Source organism: Chrysochloris asiatica, unplaced genomic scaffold (assembly GCF_000296735.1).
Source record: "Chrysochloris asiatica unplaced genomic scaffold, ChrAsi1.0 scaffold00035, whole genome shotgun sequence".
Lineage (NCBI taxonomy): Eukaryota > Metazoa > Chordata > Mammalia > Afrosoricida > Chrysochloridae > Chrysochloris > Chrysochloris asiatica.
The window spans coordinates 2,257,379-2,279,928 of NW_006408553.1; the positions used below are offsets into that span (position 1 = coordinate 2,257,379).

Here is a 22,550-nt window from a genome sequence, read left to right on the forward strand (position 1 = left end):
CAATTCAAACACACCAGCTACTCCTCAGAAACCCTACACAGGGTCACTAAGAGTCAGAACTGACTCAATGACACTTAACAATAATAAAGTTTCGTAGCATATTTCTTCAGAGTTCTTTTTATGTGCTTTAAAGAACGTACTCAAAATTTCAGTAACTTATAAAACAAGTATTCCAAAACTTCTGAGAGATAATTGTCAATTAGCATTGTTGCTTAATAAACATTGGGTTTTCTGAAGGAAAAGGGTTTGAAGGGCGCTGACAGAGAATGGTCTTCATCTGTTTAAACAATGGAATGCTGAGTGGGGATACACTGACAGCCTGTATGGAAATACACTTTCCACGAAAGGATCTGAATCGTTAGCTGGCATCATTTACTCCTTCCCTCCTTTAACAGTCAGCTTTTAATCTACAGAGAGAATTGCAGTGTAATGCACATACTAATCATTTAAATCTCACCTTCTAATCATGTTACAAAGTTGACAGATAACAAAAATCTTATTTTCCTTTTTGATTACAATATTCTGTTGAAAAATGGATCAGATGATTTAAAATATATGATTAAAGAAACAATGTAAACTTGCAAATGACAAGATATTTCTGAAAACGGATCCATTTTGTTTAATTGAGAGAGAAAAAAAAGAACATAATTTTTATGGTCAAGCATCAGATGCTCAATAACAGGTATAAAAAAAGCCGAAAAAAAATAAAGATGTTACCTCTCGAAGCGCTTCAGCGTAAGAACTCATGTCTGTTAGTATAACCAGTACATGCTTCTCACATTGGTAAGCAAGAAATTCAGCTGTGGTTAGAGCCAGGCGTGGAGTGATAATTCGCTCAATGCTGAAATGGAACATTAAGTCCTATGTCACTAAGACAAAAAGGCCAAAACCCAAACCAATGATTCTGCAAATATATTAGTCTCCCTTTTAACATTTTACTGAATTGTTTCTTTATAAACTCTTAAATAAGGCAGAGACATTTTATGTAATTAAAATAAGAATGACGTAAATTACAAAGTTTAAGTGGGTTATTTTATAAATGCCTCAATTTCTAAGAATACAGTTATCTCAAAACTAAGAAGGTGAGAAGCATAAAGTAGAGAAAGAAATGGAGGCCAGATTTCCCACCTAAGAGATAAGGGTCATTTATTGAGTAACATAGGCATGGTCTCATTTCAATATGTAAAACAAGTACTATTTGTCTCTCAGAGGGTGATGGCTGCTATCCAAAAGGTCAGTGGTTTGAACCCACCAGCCACTCAGAGGAAGAAAGATCCAGTGGTCTATTTCCATATAGGCTTACAGCTCTGGAAACCCTACGGGGCAGTTCTACTCTGTTCTATACTCCTGTATGAGTCAGAATTGACTTGATTTTAAGTTTAGACTTAAACTTAACAGAAAAGTTGACAGTTTGAACCCACTGTCTATTTACAGGAGAAAGGACTTGGTGATAGGTTCCTACCTGGTTTTTAAACCTTAGAAATCCTATAAGCAGTTCTACTATGTCCTATAGGGTCATTCTGAGGCAGAAGGGTCTCAATGGAACACAACAACCAGTGTTACAAAACAATGTAACATTTTTGACCCTGTCCTAGATTTAAAGAAATAGCCTTTATTACTTACGTTGGGTCATTAGCCAAGTTTAAAAAGAGACAGACATTGTCCATGGAGCCATTTTCTTCAAAGTCAGATTTGAAGAACCGAGCAGTTTCCATGTTTACCTAAATAGAAATAATTTCATCAGTGCTAGGAGAAAAAAAATTCTTAACATTCATTTCTGATCAAGGCCAAGCTATGGATTTAAAGTAAATCATTCTTATTCTTAGCAAGTTTCAAGTACCCAAAATATATTTATGAAAGTCAGAAAAGTAAACAGCCTGCTTTGGGTATGAAGAGGATTAATCTTTAGTTTCACAGTCAAATGCTAGAATTTCATCTTTAGTTTGGTCAACATGTCAAGTTGTCAACTTCTTCTCCTAAAGAGATTCAACTATATATTTGCAGTTTACCACACTGTCCTAATAACATAACCATTTGATTTTACATGCTGTATTTATATACTTACACCCATAGCAGCAAATACAATGGCAAAATTTTCTTCACTGTAATCAACTACATCTTTGGATTTCTTTACCAAGCCAGCCTGCCGACAGATTTGAGCTGCGATCTGATATGGATTATAAAAGACTTGAGTTAAAACATAGGATTATATTCCTATCAAGAAATGACTTTTATCCAACTTTTAGAAACTGCAATTAAAAATAAAACTGGGATGTTTTAGAAGTCTTTCACTAATAAATCTTTATGGACGCAGAAAGCCTCATCTTTCTCCCATGAAAACCGCTGGTAGTTTTGAACTGTTGACCTTGAGGTTAGCAGCCCGATTCGTAATCAGTATGCTACCAAAGCTCTTTAGAATGCATTGTTGTTGTTGTTAAGTGCCATCGAGTCGGTTCCGACCCATAGCAACCCTGGGTAGGGTTTCTGAGGAGCAGCTGGTGAGCTTGACCCGTCAACCTTGCAGTTCAAATGGTTTTGCATTAACCCACAGTGCCACACCAGGACTCCTTAGAATGCATTAGGAGGTTCAAAAATTAACTAGCAGAGTTTTAACCTTGTAGGTATATTGATACATGTAATCTGGGTTTATGAAAAATGTTCTTGTGGTCATTAACTAACTAAAGGGATATTTTCATTAAAAAAATAATAAATTTCTGTTAAAATACTACACACACACAAATAAACAAAAACCCTTTATTTGATTTCTTTAAGTTAAAGTAAAGCTCTTAGAAACAGTCCCCTGTTAATTTCATACCAACTACATCCTAGTGCTCACCTCATTGTGCGGTAGGCCAGCAGCAGAAAAGATAGGAATTTTCTGCCCCCTGGCAATGCTGTTCATGCCATCTATGGCTGAAATACCAGTCTGAATCATCTCCTCTGGGTAGATTCGGCATTGAGGATTGATTGGCTGACCTAATAATACATTTTCCAAAGAGAAAATATTAATGTCTTCCCATTATTTGGAATGGAAGTAGAAAGCAAATAAAAAGGAAAACATAATACAGCATAAGAAAAGGTCAAAACTGTTTAAAGAATTCTCTCTACTCAAAAAATTCAGTTACTGTAGAAACTTGAAATAGTTTAAATAATTGTTTTCCATGACTCTTTTGTAGCTTCACAAGACATATATGGTAGTAAAACAAGTTCCTCAAGTAAAATAAAGTAAATAAGAGAAACCCTCATTTCAAAGCCATGATTTTACTATTTACATTTCAGATAATCCATAGTGATGTTTTAAGTTATTATATGTAAAGAATCGGAAGATTTGTACATTTGTAAAGACAGTCTTTAGATAAAATAATTGATTAAATATGGATATAGTCTTAGAAATAATTGGTTATCTATTTAGAAAAATATCACAGAAAAACACTACCTGGTAAAGGTTATATAATACAGAGTTTACGTGTGCCACCCCCCCCACCCGCCCGACCAATACAGAAATACATTAACTGCCCCTACCCATGATGTCAAGGAAGTCTTCAGCCAGTACAACAGGGCCTCTGTCAATGGGTTTTCCTGACCCATTGAATACTCGACCTGTAATAGCAATAAGACAGAGCAGAGTGGACAATGACATTCAAATATAATTTTTCTATACTTTGTGGAAATATGTGTAAAAGGAAACAAGATTTACCAAGCATATCCTCAGACACTGGTGTTCGGAGAATATCTCCAGTAAACTCACAGGACGTTTTCTTGGCATCTATACCTGAAGTACCTTCAAATACCTATCAAGAAAGAGCTGTAATCATGTAAGAGAAATGGTACTTAAATTGTATCTCTGTTAAAATAGTCTTTATAAAGGAAAACACATAAATGAACACTGGTAGTGGTGGAAGTATACCGTGGAGTCGGTTCCGACTCATAGTGACCCTGTACAGGGTTTCCGAGGCTGTAAATCTTTATGGGAGCAGAAAGTCTCATCTTTCTCCCGCAGAACGGCTGGTAGTTTCGAACTGCTGACCATGAGGTTAGCAGTCTGACTCATATCTATTACACTACCAGAGCTCCTTAAACGGACAGTATCAGTATATTAATAACAACAAAGAAATGTTCATGCCGATGAACCAAATTCTCAATCTATAGATCAAGGGTTGGAAAGCTATGTTTGCAGGCCAAGTTCAACTGATAAGCTGATGGTTTTTACATTATAAATGGCTGTTTAAGAAAAGGTTATGCAATAGAGATCTTATATGGCCCCACAAAGTCTTAACTATTTCTTGTCTTTATAGAATGTTTGCCAATCCCTATTCTGTATTTTAGGGGTAAAAATTATTTGAGAAAACTAGTATTTCTCATAATCATGTAACATTAAAAACTAAGCATTTTAAGAAACAGTTTAAAGGACCAGATTCCCCCTGAGATATTTTGGTTTTATCCCATATTAGTGAATTCTGCTTTTTATATGTCTCCTTCTCCATAACTTTTGGCTTCATTTTATCTCATGGGGGTGAAAAAAGAGACTGACTTTTGGAGAAAATAAAATAAAAAGTCAAAACAATTTTTTTCATAGCCAATCATCAATCTCTAAACACTTCATTGCATTCAATGAGCATACTAGGAAAAAACAAGCAGGTTCCTTATGTTTTCGAGATTACGAAAAAGTTCAACTGACCAAAATTTTGAAAATACTGCTTACCTGAACCACTGCTTTAGAACCACTAACTTCCAGAACTTGTCCACTTCTCTTTGTGCCATCTGGTAATGTCAAGTGGACAATTTCAGCATACCTGGGAAACTAAACAGGAAGAAATAAAGCATCAACAGCTAACATTTAAAAGCATCCCTCCAAAAAGAAAAGGAAAAAAAAAAAACAAAAAAAACCTCCTCCAAACACTCTATACTAGAAGGGTCTTAAATCTATGAAAATATGAAGAGTAAATTTATTTCCCTTTGTATGCTTTAAAGTTTTGAGACAATTGGTTTTTGTTAAGTGCCGTCAAGTCGATTCCTATTAAAAGCAACCTTGTACAGGGTCTCCGAGGAGTGGCTGATAAGTCTGAATCGCCGACCTTGCAATTGAGTGTTTCATGAATAAGATATTGAGTCTTTCATGAATATGGACTCTCCATTAACTGAGATCTTCTTTTATGTCTTTGAAGTCCATGTGGTACAACTGACGTAAGGTTACAAGTTCTAACAGTCTGAAGTTCAATGTGTAAATTTCAGCCATTGAAAACCCTATAGAGCATAGTTCCCTATACATATGGGGCTACCATGAGTGAGTCAACTCTTTGGCAACTGGTTTGGTTTTGGTTTTATGTCTTTGAACCAAGTTTTATCGTTTTCTGTAAATAATTAGACTGATTATTCGAATCATTTACTCTGACATATACAACAATATTCATTTATGTAGGACTAATCCTTTATCTGGCAATTGTCTTGTATCATTGTTTCTAATTGTCTCCAGTGAAAGGTTTAGACTTTCTGTTTAATCATATCATCAAGAAATGAACATTTCTTGTTATCTGCCATCAAGTTGGCCCCCATCATCGGCAATTGCATGCACAGTGGAAGGAAATGCTGCCTGGTCCCAGGCTATCCTCATGATTGTTTGAAGATCAGACCACTGTGATCAACAGGGTTTTCCTTAGCTGATTTTCAGAAGCAGATCACCAAGTCATTCTTCTTAGCCTACCTTCTTAGTCTGGAAGCTCTGCTGAAGCCTTTAACACTATCATAGTATCACTCAAGTCTCTCCTGATAAGACAATGGCTGTACATGAGGAGTATGTGCTGGGAACTGAACCCTGGTCTCCCATATGGAAGGCAAGAATTCTATGACTTAATCATAAGAAATGATAAGTGTTGTGCCGTTTTCTGTTCTAATTTTTTTTACAGCCATTGTTTTCCTCACAGAATTGGCTAGGTTCCAAGCACAAAGGTGAATAATGATGATGACAGCAGGCATCCTCACCCTGCTCCTGATTCAAATGAAAATGGTGAATGCTTCTAGAATCTCTCCTTAGCTATGCTGTTTGCTGAAGGTGGTAGTGAGTAACCTTTAGGAAGTTAAATAAAAGTTCATTTTATTTGTGCTGTAGGATAAGACTGGACTACAAACCATGAAGTCAGCAGTTCAAACTCACCAGTTCTTCTTAGGACACACTATACAGGGTTGCTATGAGTTGGAACTGACTCAACAGCACGTAACAACAATTCTGTATTTACAAAGAGGATTTAAAAAAGGATATTTAACTTAATGAAATGTTTTTTCTGTATTAACTGTATGAGAAATTTAACATGAATATATTTTATTACAGATTTTGACATCTGTGTTTTTAAGTGAGGATGGCTATAGTTCTGTTTTCTGGTACTAGTCTTTATCTAGTTTTAGAATCAAAGGTAACACTAACTTTTCAAATGAGTTGGGCAGCAACTCTCCATCTTTTATTCTGTAATATAATTTGTATATGAGATTATATATTACTTGATTTTGGGTGCATGCTCTAAGGTAAAACCAAAAACCAAAAAATAAAACCTGCTAGGTATCTGAGAAAATTCAAAACTAATTCTTGGGGTAAACTGGAGAAGCTGTAAAAAACCACTAGTGAGTTTGTTAAAGGAAGTTTTAAAAAACAACAACAAAAATAAAGCCTAAATCTGGTAAAAAATTTAATAAGTCTTTCTTCCCATACAGGTTTACCATAAAAAATGAAAAAAATTTTAGCTCCCTTAAAAACTACTTCCTCAAAGATATTTTCTCTCTTCTCCTTGTCTCTCATAGTTTCCTATACTTACCCTTCAAGTACTCACCACTCACCATCAGTTTTAAATTCTACATTTACTATGGAAGAGGAACCATTTCTACTGTTCATCATTATTTTCAATTCTGATTATGCTCCCCAGGGCAAAAAAAGGTAGGCACTTTTCCTTCAGAAAACATTAACAGGTACCTACCTAAATCTTATATAACATAAGAGTGCTATATTGCGGCTTTGAAACAATTTGCAGACCAGAATAAAACTGGTTAGGAAGTAAATTTGCTATACCTTAAGATTAATTTGTACAGGTATCTTGTCACACACAAAATACTATCTTAGTTAATACCAGCCAAAGAAAACTGCATTTTATCCTTTATTTTTATGCTTCCAGAGGGGCCACATATCAATGCAATGATATCATTAAGCTCACTCAAAAAAAACTAGTAATTGAGCAATTCAATCCTTAGCCCACACTAATATCAACCAATAAAGAATTACTGTTCTAAAAAGCATATTATATAAACTATTTTCTCTGAAGATATTTTGATCATGAAGCTCAGGGAGAAGGCTTAGACCAAGGTATCCAATTAAAGACTATATCCTATGCCTCTTTTCCAAAGATAACAATAACAGTGTTCATAATTTTTATATACAGGTATGGCTGACCCTTACAACAAAGACCCTTACAACAAGCTGAATAGTTACAAGTATTCTTTGCTTTCAGGTTTTTCTCACCAAGCCCACAAAGATAAAGTAATAATCTTTATGCACTATAACTGGAACACATGGCAATCTATGGTAAGGGTACTAAGATACATATATTTCTGTCTCGGTGGTTCAAATTCACTGCTCCTTGGAAACCCTACACAGGGTTGCTATGAATTGGAACCAATTCGACAGCACTTAAACACAACAATATAGCACTGATATTCAGATCAATGAATGGTTTAAAAACACAGCATGGCTTTGAAAGGATTGAAAAGATTTTTAACTTTATATGTGGTCAGTCAAACTATAATAGACCATGGTATTACCTTAACATGATCTAAGATCACTAGTGGACCATTGACTCCTGATACTGTCTTGTAAGCTGGAAAGAAACACAGAAAGTCAGTCAGCTGAAGTCAAATAGCATAACATCCTCTCTGATACAGGTACACCTCAAAGCTACTACAGGTTCGGTTCCACACCATCACAATAAAGAAAGCCACACATATTTTTCAGTTTCCCAGTGCATATAAAATTTATATTTATACTACTTAAGTGTGCAATAGCATTATGAAAAAGTTTGAAAATTACCAAAATGTGACAGAGACACTAAGCGAGCACATGCTGTTGGAAAAATGGGGCCAACAGACTAACTCCAGGCAGGATGGCTACAAATCTTCCATTTCTAAAATGTGCAATATCTTATCTGTGAAGTGCAATAAAACGAGGTAAGTATTACTAAAAAACCTCTTCACTTTATCATATCTATTACAATATGAGAGAGTCCTGGTATAGTGCTATAGGATAAGCACTAGACTGCTAACCACAAAGTTGGTTGTTCATACTCACTAGCAGCAGCTCCTTGGAACTCTAAGGTGACTATGAGTCAGAACCAACTTCATGACATTTAACAACATTATAAGATGAACACTCACAAAGTTATAAAAACTGTCAATGCCTTTATGAAATATGCTTATTGACTGTACAACTTTTAATAACTCACCCTCATCCAAACAAAACCAATTTGAACTCCTACTATGCACCAGCCATGGAGTCCTAGTGGTGTAAGAGGATAAGCTTTGGGCTGCTAACCACAAGGTCAGTGGTTTAAAGTCACCAGCCACTCTGTGGGAGAACAGTGAGGTAGTCTGCGTTCATCAAGATTCAGTCTCGGAAACTCCAAGGAGCAGTTCTACTGTCCTCTATATCACTGAACTGGAATCAACTTGATGGTGACAGGTATGGATCAGTCACAAAAACAAGGAAGGCTAACCTTACCTTCAAAAAGTTATGCTCTGATGGCAGGGACTGGTAGTTACAATGTGATGAGATGACTTGTGCAAAGGTCTTGTGTGAGCACAGAAAGACGGAGCACTTACACTTACCTTCTCAGGGGAAACAGGGAAAGCTTTACAGGAAAACAGGCATTCAGGACTGAAGCCTGGGACAGGAGTTGGCAAAGTCAACAACTGTTGGACGGGAATCCTTAACTTTAAGCAGAAGTGACAAAACTCACAAAGGAAATTTGACAAAATATGAGGGGGGCTTTCAAAAGTTTGTGGAAAACTGCCTTTATCTTTGAATTCCATTTTTTCCATGAACTTTTTGAAGCCCCTTTGTATAGTCTGTAAGGATCCCTGGTAGTGCAATAGTTAAGTGCTTGGCTGCTAATCAAGTATTAGGTGGTTTGAACCCACCAAGCGTATCCTGGGAGAAAGATGTGGCAGTCTGTGCCCATAAAAATTACAGTCTTGGAAACCCTATGGGGCAGTTGTACTCTGTCATATAGTATAGCAATGAATAGGAATTGACTCAACAGCACATAATAACGAGGTAAATGTGCTGGGAATACAAAATATAATCTGATAAAATAATGACATAAAAATGTTGAGAAAAGCGCTGTATGAAAAGAATGAAGGATGAAATTAAAGGTCAGAGGTCAAGTCAAATAAAGTATGCATACTGCTTTTTTTTTTTTTTTAAAATAAAACAAACAAACAAAACAAAACCCTTTTATTGTGAATTGGGTGAAGGTTTACAGAGCAGTTTACATGCAACAATTTATACACATTTTGTTTAATCTTATTGATTACAATCCCTTCAATGTATTATCACTTATCCTGCTTCCTCCCTGTGTTTCAATAATCCTGTTAGTTACGATAACTGGTATTTTTCACTGCAAATTATGCTCTAGAAATAAATGTGGTCATTCTACTCCCTAACCAAATCCACTCACTGAGTTGGTGCTGACTCATAGTAACTCTAAAGAACAGGTTAGAACTAAGTGCTTCATAGGGTTTCCAAGGTTATCATTATGGAACCACTCCTGTGGAGTGGTTGGTGGGTTTGAACTGCCAACCTTTTGGTTAACAGCTGAGCGCTTAACCACTGTAGCACTAGGGATCCCTCTTCTCTATAAGGTACGGCCAATATCAATATCCTTCATTACAGAAAAGATGTAGTCAACCCTCAACCTTATTACACCTATGCCAGAGTCCTGGTGTGGCACTGTGGGTTAATATGCCAGACTGCAAAGCTGTTTGAACTGCAAGGTCGGCAGTTCAAGCTCACCAGCCACTCCTCAGAAACCCTATACAGGGTAGCTATGGGTCGGAACCAACTTGATGGCACTTAACAACAACAACAAGTGTAATACATACTAAGTATAATAAAGAATAACCTGTCAGTTTGTCGTACTGTGGCTTGTGAGTTGCTGTGATTCTGGAAGCTATGCCACCGGTATTTTAAATACCAGCAGGGTCATCCATGGTAGATAGGTTTCAGATGAGCTTCCAGATGAGGAAGAAGGAGTGACAAACAATTTCTGAATATTTAGTCACTGAAAACCTTATGAATAGCAGAGAAACACTATCAGATATAGTGCCAGAAAATGGGCCCCACAGGTTGGAAGGCACTCGAAATACAACTGGGGAAGAGCTGCCTCCTCAAAGTAGAGTTGACTGTGATGACACGAATAAATGAAGTATAAATAAATTCATGAAGTAAATCTAAATACTTAAATAAATGAAGTAAGGAACTCCCCTTTTCCCTTCCCTCCCACAAGCCCCTGGGTAACTGTTAATAAAGCTTGGTCTCTAAATACCTGCCTATCTTAGGTATTTCCTATCAGTAGAATCATACATTACTTGAACCTTTGGGGTGACTGACTTCACTAAACTAAACTTGCTTGATTTCTTCTGAGGTCTTATAATGAGCTTGGCAGAAATTCCTGGCACAAATATACACTCCTAAGAATGAGGAAATAATTTAATAACCAGTCTGTCCACTCAAGGGGCTTCAGAATTAAAACCCAATTCCTTTAGCCTAAGGTCAGGAAGGAAGTGCTCTGGTATAAACGCTGGGATACAGTAGACAAGCATTATCAGGAGCCCCTGGCCTTTTATTCACACCAATCAGACATCAAGCATGTGCTTGACTACATGTGTAAATGTCTCAATAGAAGCCTCCAAATTGACACTTAAAAGGTGATAATACAAAAGGATTAATTATGCCTCTAAGATTTTAGAAAAACCCCTCTTGTTACATTTCTGCCACTTTTATGAAACTCTTTCCCATTTTTTAAAACAACTGATTATTCTTAAAAAACACACCACAATTCCACACTTAAAAAAAAAAAAATCTTTATTCTCTTTTGAAAAGAAAATAATATTTTTAAAGAGACTTCTTAGAAATGCTATGTGGAATGAAAAGTGAGTTAACATTAGAAATATTTTTCTCCTATAGAGCCCAGTTTTAAAATATATAGAAACCTAGACCTTTTCAAAACCTTTACCTACATAGCTTGGGGTGGGGTATAGGGTTGGAGGTGGTGGTAGATCTAGATGAGATTTACAGGAAACTGTTTTAAATAAAAGAAACCACCAATTCTTCAGATTCCTAAAATTCTCTTTTTATCAACAAGATTTGCATACCCATTGGACTTCTACCACAAAGATGGCTCAGAATCTCATGCTAAAAATTCAACCTCCTTGAAAATGATTAACTTTTGCCAATCACGAGCAAAATAGCATGATCAAGAAAAAGAAACACTAGTCATAGCTTTTCCTGGAAACAATGAATCAAGATGACTTCTACTCAGAAGACAAGATTCTACTTCATCTAAATAACAGTCTGTAAAAAAGCCTAATATCCTAAAAATTAATTGATTAATACCAACTCACATTTAAGGAGTACTTGTCAGGAATTCTCATTTAACCTACCTATTAGACCTATTTTTAACCTAAGTTTTAGATGATTCTCAAAGAAATGAAGTACTTCATTATACTTAACACAGTCTGTCTCCAGAATCAATGTCTTACTTTTTTTTTTTTTTTTAGGTCTATGGCTATACCATAGCCAAACTCTACATCTAAATCTGAAGCGGTCATTTCTCCATGGTCTGTTACACTATTATACTCATTTGCAAAACTTATTCCAACACTCCAAATAGTTTCATAAGCCTGCAATTTTAGCTATGAAAAATAGGTCATGTTTACTATTCAACATAGTAAGCAATATTTCCCTAGTGTCCATATTTTTGTTAATACTGCAAAACAAGCTTTCTCCAATGGAGTGTAGTCACTGAAATAGTTTAAGCAGAGAACAGAGTATCTGATGGTTGGACTTCAGCAGTTTCTCCTCATTGGAAAGTGCAAAGATCAGGAGACCACTTCAGACACAAATCAAAGGCTTAAAAACAAACTTGCATGGCTTAAGGAGCTCTGGTAGCACAGTGGCTACGAATCAGGCTGTTAACCTCAGGATCAGCAGTTCGAAACTACCAGCTGTTCAGCGGGAGAAAGAGGAGGCTTTCTGCTCCTGTAAAGATTTACAGCCTCAGAAACCCTGTAAGGGTCGCTATGAGTCGGACACACGGCACATAACAACAACAACATATAAAAATTAACCAATAAATAAGGAGCACAGATGGCTTGGCTGCTAACTGAAAGATCAGTGGTTCAAGCCCATGGGCCCCACCTCAGGAGAAAGATGTGACAGTAGGCTTCCATAAAGATTGGTGGTTATGTGGTTTTCGAGGAACCGCTGGGGAATTTGAACTGCCAACCTTGCAGCTCAAACCTACCTTGCAGTCCAGTGCTTTATCCTACAGCATCACACCAGGTCACAATAAGTCAAACAGACTCGACTGCAATGATACATACTAAAATAAATGTATATTGTAAACTTCATAGCCCACACTACATAAAAACACTACCAAACTTTAATATACTTAGAGTACTTTCATGCTTTTAAAGAGCATCTTCACACTGTTATTATTAGGTGCTACAGAGTCACTTTAAATCATCGTGGTTCCATACACAATGGAAAGGCACTACTGGTCCTATGCATGCCATCCCTATCATCAGTTGTGTATCAGACTGTTGTGATTGATACTGTTTTCTAAAGTACATCTCTGTTAGCACTACAGCAACATTATAGGCTCCAATGATAGATGGGTAATGGCTATGCCATGAAGTGCTTTGCTTAGGAATCAAACCCAGGCACCACACACAAAAGGTAGAATTCTACCACTGAACCAAGACTGCAAATTCATTATCTCAATTCACCTTCATAGAACATTCTCTGGTAGGCAAGGTTGATAATATATCCACTATAAACTTACGGATACTAACAGGCTCTGAGAAATAAGTGATCTGCCAACGATTGCTTTGTTACCAAATGGGGTACAAGGACGGTATATACTTTCTTATTCTAAAGTTGGTACTCTGATCCCACTCATATTTCTGAACTTAGTTTCTAGTATAATTTAAAAATTATGAAGATTACATAGTTCCTATAACTCTAGAGTACAGAGAGGTACTAGAAGATAGTTTATGTTGTTGTTGTTAAGTACAGTCGAGTTACTTCCAACTCATAGCGACCCTGTATAGGGTTTCTTAGAAGTGGCTGCTGAGTTTGAAGTGTTGATAATAGGGTCAAGTGCTTATTCTATGGTGCCACACTCAGGGTACAGATAGGTATTAGAAGATAGTTTCTATAGATACAGAAATTTTCCAAGGGCAGCTTGAGAAGACAAGTATTATATTGAAATGTGCAAAGATCTAGAATTAGAAAATCAAAAAGGAAAAACATGCTTAACATTCTTGAAGCTTCAAGAACTGAAATAAAAATCCAAGCCTCAATTTATAATATTGAAGGATTCTATGGAATTCTAGTATGGCACTGGAGTGCTAACTACAAGGTTGGTAGTTCAAACCCACTAGTGGCTAAAACCTAACAGTCACTCCTCGGAAACCCTTTACCAGCTCCCTATGAGTCAGCAAAGAACTTGATGACACTTAACAGCAAGAACAACATGGGCAAAATATTGAATAACACAGAAAGCATAAAAGAAGATAGAACATATAGTCATTGTACCAGAAAGAAATGGTTGAGATGTTCAACCATTTCAAGAGATAGCATATGATCAAGAATGAATGGCACTGAAGTAGAAGTCCAAAGCTGCAGTGACAAAAAATAAGGCTCTAAGAATATATTGACTATAAATGGAATCTTTCAATAAACTGATGCAGCAGCACTCGAGGCTCAATCATCTATGCCAATAAATTTGGAAGAAAGCTACATAGCCAACCAATTGAAAGAGATCCATATTTATGCCCATTCCAAAAAGAGATCTAACCCAAGGGAATATAGAAATCATCAAACAATATCATTAGTATCACATGCAAGTAAAATTTTTCTGAAGATAATTAAGAAACAATTGCAACAGTATATTGGCAGGGAGCTGACAGAAATTCAAACCAGATCCAGAAGAGGATGTGGAACTAGGGATATCAATGCTGACGACCTCAGATGGATCTTGGCTGAAAGCAGAGAATACCAGAAAGATGTTTTACTTGTGTTCTATTAACTATGCAAACGTTTTCGACTGTGGGGATCATGAAAATGGACAACATTGTGAAGAATGGGCATTGTGGAACTTAACTGTGTTCATGAGGAACCTGTACATAGAATCAGAGGCAGTAGCTAAACAGAACAATTTCTAAAATAAGAAAAGGAGTGTGAATGGTCTAAAATAAGAAAAGGAGTGTGCCAAGGTCGCATTCTTTCACCATACTTATTCAATCTGTATGCTGAGCAAATAATCTGAGAAACTGGATTATATAAAGAACATGGCAACAGGATTGGAGGAGGACTCATTAACAACCTGTGATATGAATATGATACAACCTTGCTTGCTGGAAGTGAAGAGGACTTAAAATACTTACTGATGAAGACCAAAGACTTCAGTATGAATTGCACCTCAATGTAAAAAAAAACAAAAAATCATCACAACTAGATGAATAAATAATAACATGATAAATGGGGAAAAGATTAAAGTTGTAAAGGACTTCATTTTGCTTGAATCCACAATCAACACTCATGAAAGCAGTAGTCAAGAAATCAAGACTGAAAAAAAAAAAAAAAAGAAATCAAGAAAATTGCATTAGGAAAATATGCTGCACAAGAGCAAAGATATCAGTTTGAGGACTAAGGTATGCCTAAAGTAAGTCATGGCATTTTCAATCACTTCATATGTATATTAGAGTTAGACAACAAATAAAGAAGACCATAGAAGAATTGGTGCATTTGAATTATGGTGTTGGAGAAGAATATTAAAAGTACCAAGGACTGCCAGAAGAACAAATAAATCTGTTTTGCAAGATGTGCAGCCAAAACGCTCCTTAGAAGCCAAGACTTGGTCTCTCAGACTTTAGACATGTTATCAGAAGGAGAAGTACATCATATTTGGTAAAATGGAGGGTCAGAGAAAAAGAGGAAGACCTCAAATGAGATGGACTGGCACAGAGGCAAAAACAATGGGTTCAAACATTTAACAAATGTGCATAGGGCTGCTATGAGTCACAACAGACTTGAGGGCACCTAACAACAACATAGCTCTTTCTATGTAAAAAGAGTTTGCAAAGAAATGGTATCAAATACCACACTTTGTCAACAATATTTTTCCAGTCATTACCAACAATAGTCCAAAGCAGAGATATCAGTTTAGAGTTGTTGTTGTTGAGTGCCATGGAGTCAATTCTGATCCATAGCAACCCTGTACAGGCTTCCAAGGAGCAGCTAGTGAGCTTGAACCACCGACCTTGCAGTTCAAATGACTGCAGTATGATGCACTAGCCCACAGCGCCACACCAGGGCACCTGTTCAAAAATACCTGAGAAGGATTAAATAGCTGAGAAGGTTTTTACTCCAAAAATAGAAGTTGTTCCCACTTTGTTAGGGCTTCAGTTATCTAGAATGTTCTACTGAGATGAATATCAGTTTAGAGTAAGGCTGTCAAAAACATGAAGCCGACTCTATAACAGACAAAAACCCATTTAAGAATTCCATAAATATTTCTATTTACCAAAATAATGACCACTCTTCTCTTGGAAATTTCCAAGTGAACAAGAAAACAGATCCATGGGATGATAAGAACTTCTGAGGACAACACAGCAGATAAGAGGTCACATCTATCTATGATTTGGAACTATTAAGCAGGCAGCACGTATTTATGTAGTAACATTTAAAAACCAAAGCTATCAAGGTTTTAAGAAACACATATTGTCAGATGGCATCCTCTTCTCCCTGCAGGATATGAGATTGTCCAATACTACTAACACCACTCAGTGATTGTGAAACTTTCAAAGAGAAAATTCAACAGCATTACACAATAGTAAGAGACCTAGTAGTTTTTGCCTCCGCCTTATTAGTAAAACAAAACCCTAGATTGTGAAAGAATAATATCTGGAGTCCTGGTGTGGCGCTGTGGGTTAATGAGCCAGACTGCAAAGCCATGTCTGAACTGCAAGGTTGGGGGTTCAAGCTCACCAGCTGCTCCTTGGAAACCTTATACAGGGTTGCTATGGGTCAGAATCAATTCGACGGTACTTAACAACATAAACTGGTCAGAACATGGTGGCTCCATACAATAAGTACAGGACTGTGAACCACAGGTTCAAGCTTAGCAGCCACTCCTTGGGAAAAAGATGAAGGTTTCTCATCTTTAAAGCCTTGGAAACATTATACAGGGTTGCTATGTTTCAAAACTGACTCAACAACACTTAAGAACAACCTGATCAGAGTCCTGGTGTGGCACTGTAGGATAAGTACTGGACCACAAGGTCAGTTTGAACCACAAGGTTGGCAATTCAAACCCACAAGTCGTTCCTCAGAAATCCTACACAGGGTCACTATGAGTTGGAACCAACTTGAGGGCACTTAACAATAATAACATACCCTGATCAATGAGTACCCAAGGAAAGAGAAGTTCTAGAAAAAGGCAAGGATTCCTACTTTGACTTTTTGCTGGGGCTAGCTACAGTTTTTATGATGAATGAAACTTAAGGTCTAGGATCTCAAGAACAGTGGCGGCAATCTAATTTGAATGTTTAGAGTTCAAAAGCTCAACGTATATTATTACTGAACCTTGCTCAAGGTTTAAAAGAAAATCAAGTTTTCCTTCCTTTTGACTTTAGAAATTTAACTACAGCACTTAAGGTGCTAGTGTGTTTGAACCGTTGATCTTGTGGGTCAAATGGAACCACCACAAAGAACACAATAATCCTAAAATTGTTTTTAAATAGGGCCCAATTTGTAGAGAGGCACTGGCACTACCAATATTGGAGCCCTGGTGTGGCACTGTGGGTTAATGAGCCAGACTGCAAAGCCGTTTGAACTGCAAGGTCAGTGGTTCAAGATCGCCAGTGGCTCCTCAGAAACCCTATACAGGGTCGCAACTGATTCGACAGCACAACAACAACACTACCACTATTATTTCATTCTTTCATTCAAAAAGCATACATCTAAGTAACTATTATAGTCCTGGTGTGAGGTTGTGAGTTAATGCGCCAGACTGCAAAGCCGTTTGAATTGCGAGGTCGGCAGTTCATGCTCACCAGTCACTCCTTGGAAATCCTATACAGGGTCGCTACGGGTCAGAACCGACTCGACGGCACTTAACAACAACAATAAGAGGTTATCATTAATTATATTAGCCTAAGTCTATCATTTTTTATGTTCTTCAGAATATCTAGTACAGAAAGGGAACTCAAACCAACCAGCAACTCAACTACTTATTCATTTCATTCTTGTTAAGAATCTATCCTTTCAACTATTAGAACAAGGAATTTAAATACAAGTTATACAACAATTTCATATACCTTTTATGTGGCAGGCACTAAGGAATAAAAAAAGAATTCCTGACCTATAAGAATTCCATTTTAAGCATTATTCTGCCAGCAGTTTTCCTGGGAAGAATCTCATCAGGACAAGTTCTTTGGCCATAGGTTAAGCAAACAAATCCAGACTGAAGTGACAATGAATGGATTTAGGAAACGGACTACTGGGCGCTGTAATCTTTTCCTACAAGCATTATTAATATTTATCCATCCTACACAAAGCAGAGTAAACAAATACAACTTATAAAAAATAATTTTTAATTCTTAACTATCATTATTGCCAAAATCTATGAAATAATGCAACATCTTCAATTTCCTGAACCATTTACTTCTGGTCATATAAATACCAACAGGCAATCTCTAATACAAGTCATTCTCAGTGTAAAACGTACATTTCAGCAACCCATGGAATCCAGTGTGCTTTCCTTCCTCCTCACACAGCAGCTGCATCACATGACCCAGTGACAGCTCATGATAGGATTAGTCAGTATGGTGAGCACTCTGACTAAAACCTCATCTGAAATTCGGTTTAACCAATAAGCTATCCACAAGCAGGCACTTGGGCAATTAACCAGTGCAAATGCAGTATCATCACCTGGGGAAAGAGTATCAGGCACTTTTTTTTTTTTAAATAGCATCTATTTCCAGGGCTTCTCCTCAGGTTCCAAGAAAGTTATGAAGAGGTTTGATGCTACACACTGTATTCTTCAAATAATCAAGAACCATTTCGTTTTGACTGCTGATTTGTTCATTTAAACCTGGTATATTAGGGCTATTTTATATACAACAACAGCACTTAACATGCATTATTTATACACATACATACATAAAATGGACAAAGCCACTTAGAGTTTGCAAGATAATCTTGCATTCTAACTTAGTCTGGTTAAGTGATCAGTAAACGAAGAAAAAGGCCCACCAGGAATTAAGAAACCTGAATTTTCAGTTCTTGCTCTGTCACTATTAGGTGTCTAAAACCTGGTAAGTTCTACCCCTCCCAGAACCTTAGACTTCTCACCTGTAAAATGAGAGTATTGGATTAGATGACCTGCAGTGTACTTTTCAGTTGCACTGCTGTCTGATATCTAGGTATCCTTCTGTGAAGCAGCCACAGCTCTCTGGCTGCGGGCCTGACACCCATCCACGAAAGGCCTGACCACGTCAGCGAAAGCACTACACAGTCCTCGCTCTCCAGGACCCTCACACCAGGCTCCGAGTTCTTCACCAGGGGGAGGGCATGAGGAAGGGGCGTTCCCCCAACCCCTAAATAACCCAGATGAGGTCAAAGGAAGATAAAGACTGGCGTGACAAGCAGTGGCCCTCCGATACAGGAAGCAAGCGCTAGTGCTTGTCAATGCTCCAGCTTAGGGAAGTTGGAGACGGTGGGGCAATAGCTGGGGACCCACCACCCAAGGAAAAAGTCCCGTTGGTACTCTTGCCCTAGGCTCCTCTGTCTCGGAAATGAGTGCACGCAAACCTCTTTCTAGAAAGAGGCATATGTGATCCGGGAGCAGGGGAACGCCGAAGGGTTAAAAGAAATACACCCCGTTTCCCCCGCAACCGCGGGCCAAGCAGGTGAGTGAGAGAAAAGAGCAGCGCAGCCAGGGTTAAGTAGCACATAGCATTCATCTTGCTCTCTAATACTCACTGAGGCGAGGCTGGAAGAGGTAGTTCCGGCTAACTGCCAGCGCCTGTTCCCGAGCTCCCACCGCAGGCCCACTGGTGAGCACCGGTAGCTCGGGTGCGGCCCCGTTCACGATCCCCCGCATCGCCCGCAGCGCCATCTTGTCTCCTCCGTCCCGACTGGCCCCGCAGTCGCTTCGCGCAGGCGCAGATATAGCAGGGGCGGCCCGCGCACCCGGCTCCGCCCATGCGTGCTGCGGAATCCCCACCTCGTCCCGCCTACTTCGAGGCCCTTGGATCCCGGACTCGTGACTCGGCCTCTGAGTGGGCGGGGCTGAGCCTGCGCGCCCACAAGAGGAGCTGACCAGCGTGCTGGGAGGGAGGGTGCGGGGCCACGGAGAAGGAAGGAGAAGCGAAAGAGGAGCCCATAGAAAACTAAAAGAGGTGAAAATGAAGTGAGGGAGGGGGAAGAAGGCAAACTTGTGCAAAAAAAGGTAAAATAATCTCCATTTTAAATGGCTCTTTCCCGCCCCATCTTCGCCTCAGTGAATAACTGTTGACATTCAATTACATGAACAATACATTTTCTTACACAGGGGGTACGTTTTAAGGTTTGAACTGTATATAATGATTGTATATCACAAGTGAAGTAAGTAAGGCGCTGGATTGCAAGGTTGGTTTGAACAGCAGGTCGGCGGTTCAAACTCACCAGCTGCTCCTCAGAAACTCTATACAGGGTCGCTATGAGTCGGAACCGACTCGACGGCACTTAACAACAATTGTTGGGGAGTCAGACTCCTATGGATCCTATCTAGGATTTCTGAGGCTTGGTGGACAGATTTCAGATGAACGGCTAGACGAAGACAAATTAGGAAGAAGGAGTGAGGAACTACTTCCGAGTATTTTGTCACTGAAATCCTTATAAATATGCATGCAAAAGCTGGACACTGAATAAGGAAGAATTGATGCCTTTGAGTTATGGTGTTGGAGGAGAATACTGAAAGTGCCATGGGCTGCCAAAAGAACCAACAGATCTGTGTTGGAAGAAGTGCAGCCAGAGTGCTCCTTGGAGGCCAGGATGGCTAAGCTTCGTCTCTCATACTTTGGACATATTGTCAGGAGGGACCAGTCACTGGAGAAGGATATCATGTTTGGTAAGGTGGAGGTTCAGAGAAAAAGAGGAAGACCCCCAGCGAGATGGATTGGCCAATTGGCAGTATCAATGGGCTCAAGAGTGGCAACAATTGTGAGGTTGGCCCAGGACCGGGCAGTGTTTTGTTCTGTTGTGCATAGGGTCGCTATGAATCAGTACCAACTCGATGGCATCTAACAACAACAACAAAGTCTTTGTGAAAACAAAAAGTCTCATCTTTCTCCAGCAGGATGGCTGGTGGGCTCGAACCGCAGAACTTATCGTTTGAAATCCAGTGCTTATACTACAGAGTCACAGTGCTCTGGTTCCAACTCATAGCGACCCTGTATAGGGTTTCTGAGGAGTGACGGGTGAGCTTCAACAGCCAATCTTGCAGTCCAGTGCCACAAATAGATGCAGCTTATTCCTATGCCATTCATATAAATGTTTTTTTGCACCCCATCACTGAAGCAGGTCTTCTTGATACATTTGCTTCACTGCATATTTTTCAGTGAAGGAAACCAAAGCTATAAAAAAACACATGATTTGAGAAACAGGAGAATAATTTTTTACTATTATCACTGGGCACTCTGTACTTTCACTTGTGGATCTTATTTCGCTTTACTTTCTCCCTACCCAACTCATTCATGTATCATCAATTCAGCAGACATATACTGGCCTGTTTTAAGGTGTGGTAGCAGTCCCTGTTATGTGCATATGTTTAATGCTCAGATGCTAACAGGAAGGTTCTTGTTTCAAGTCCACTCAGAGTTGCCTCAGAAGAAAGACCTGGCAATTTATTTCCAAAAGCCATTGAAAAGTCTTTGTTGCACAGTCCTACTTTGACACACCTGGGGTCACCATGAGAAGAATCAAGGCAATGACAGCTGGTTTTTGTTTACATGTGCGTTTCAGTAATTAACAGTGCTTAGCTGTTAACAGAAAGGTTGGTGGTTCAGTCCACTCAAAAGTACCTTAGGAGAAATACCTGGCAATCTACTTTCCACAAATCATAAGCATGGAAAACTCTATGGAACACAGTTCTATTCTGACACACACAGAGTCTTTGAGAGTCAAAATCAGCTAGATAGCAATTGGTATATATAGTTCAAACCCTAAAATGTTCCTCCTTTGCCCTGGTGGTTCAATGACTAAGCATTCGCCTGCTAATTGAAAATTCAATGGTTCAAACCCACCAGCCTCTCCTCAGGAGAAAGATGTGACAGTCTGTTTCCATTAAAAAAATTGCTGTTGTTGGTTCTCTGCCTTGGCTGGTGCAGGATCAAGATGAAAAAGAGAACCCCATGTGGAAACCTCATATCTGAGTGAGGAAGAATGGAGACAGACTAACTTCGGAAGCCAAGGTGTTGGAGCAGCTTACCAGCTAGACCCCTGTGTTCTTCAAAGCTAGATACCCCTCAAGTCCTTTGGCATTAGGCAAAATGAAAACATTGCTGTCCACTGCGCAGTCCATGGGGCCAAGGCAGAGGCGATCTTGGAGATAGGTCTGAAGGTACGGGAGTACAGTTTAAGAAAAAAATAACTTCTTAGATACCGGATACTTCGGTTTTGGGCTCTAGAAGCACGTTGATCTAGGGGTCAAATACAACCCTAGCATTGGTATCTATGGCCTGGTCTTCTATGTGGTACTGGGTTGGAGCATAGGTTTCAGCATAGCAGACTAGAAGCATGGGACAGGCTTCATGGGGGACAAACGTAGAATCAGCAAAGAGGGGACTATGTACTGGTTCCAACAGAAGTATGATGGGATCATCCTTCCTGGAAAATAATTTCCATTTCTATCCAAAAGGCCAATAAAAAGTTTTCTTAAAAAAAAAAAAAAAAGATTGTTGTTGTTAAGTGCCATTGAGTTGGTTTGACTCATAACGATATATAGGGTAGCAGCTAGGGAATTTGAATTGCCAACCTTGTAGCTCAAGTCAACCTTGTGGTCCAATGCTTATCCTACAGAGCTACACCAGGACTCCTCCAAAAGACTGCTGTTGCTATTAAGTGCCACCAAGTCCATTCTGACTCATTGTGGTGTTGTTTATTTCCATCAAGCCGGTTCCAGCTCAGAGTGACCCTGTATAGAGTTTCCAAGGAGTGGAAACTTGTAATCAAACCAACCTTGCCATCC

At 38.6% G+C, this 22,550-nt stretch overlaps 1 protein-coding gene and 1 pseudogene across 1 annotated transcript in view; one reads left to right on the forward strand and one right to left on the reverse strand.

Annotated features, from left to right (window-relative positions):
- The window catches only part of ATP6V1B2 (ATPase, H+ transporting, lysosomal 56/58kDa, V1 subunit B2), a 29,028-nt gene extending 9,574 nt beyond the window's left edge, over positions 1–19,454 (reverse strand). The window contains exons 1-9 of the mRNA XM_006859901.1: positions 19,304–19,454; positions 7,801–7,856; positions 4,703–4,801; positions 3,698–3,791; positions 3,523–3,600; positions 2,837–2,976; positions 2,066–2,167; positions 1,624–1,721; positions 718–841 (exon numbers count right to left, since the gene is read on the reverse strand). Of these exons, the coding sequence (XP_006859963.1) occupies positions 718–841; positions 1,624–1,721; positions 2,066–2,167; positions 2,837–2,976; positions 3,523–3,600; positions 3,698–3,791; positions 4,703–4,801; positions 7,801–7,856; positions 19,304–19,439 (927 nt within the window). The 5' untranslated portion in view covers positions 19,440–19,454. The remainder of the gene's footprint in view (positions 1–717; positions 842–1,623; positions 1,722–2,065; positions 2,168–2,836; positions 2,977–3,522; positions 3,601–3,697; positions 3,792–4,702; positions 4,802–7,800; positions 7,857–19,303) is intronic.
- Positions 19,455–21,714: 2,260 nt separating this feature from the next.
- On the forward strand, positions 21,715–22,200 carry LOC102824815 (annotated as a pseudogene).
- Positions 22,201–22,550: the final 350 nt, after the last annotated feature.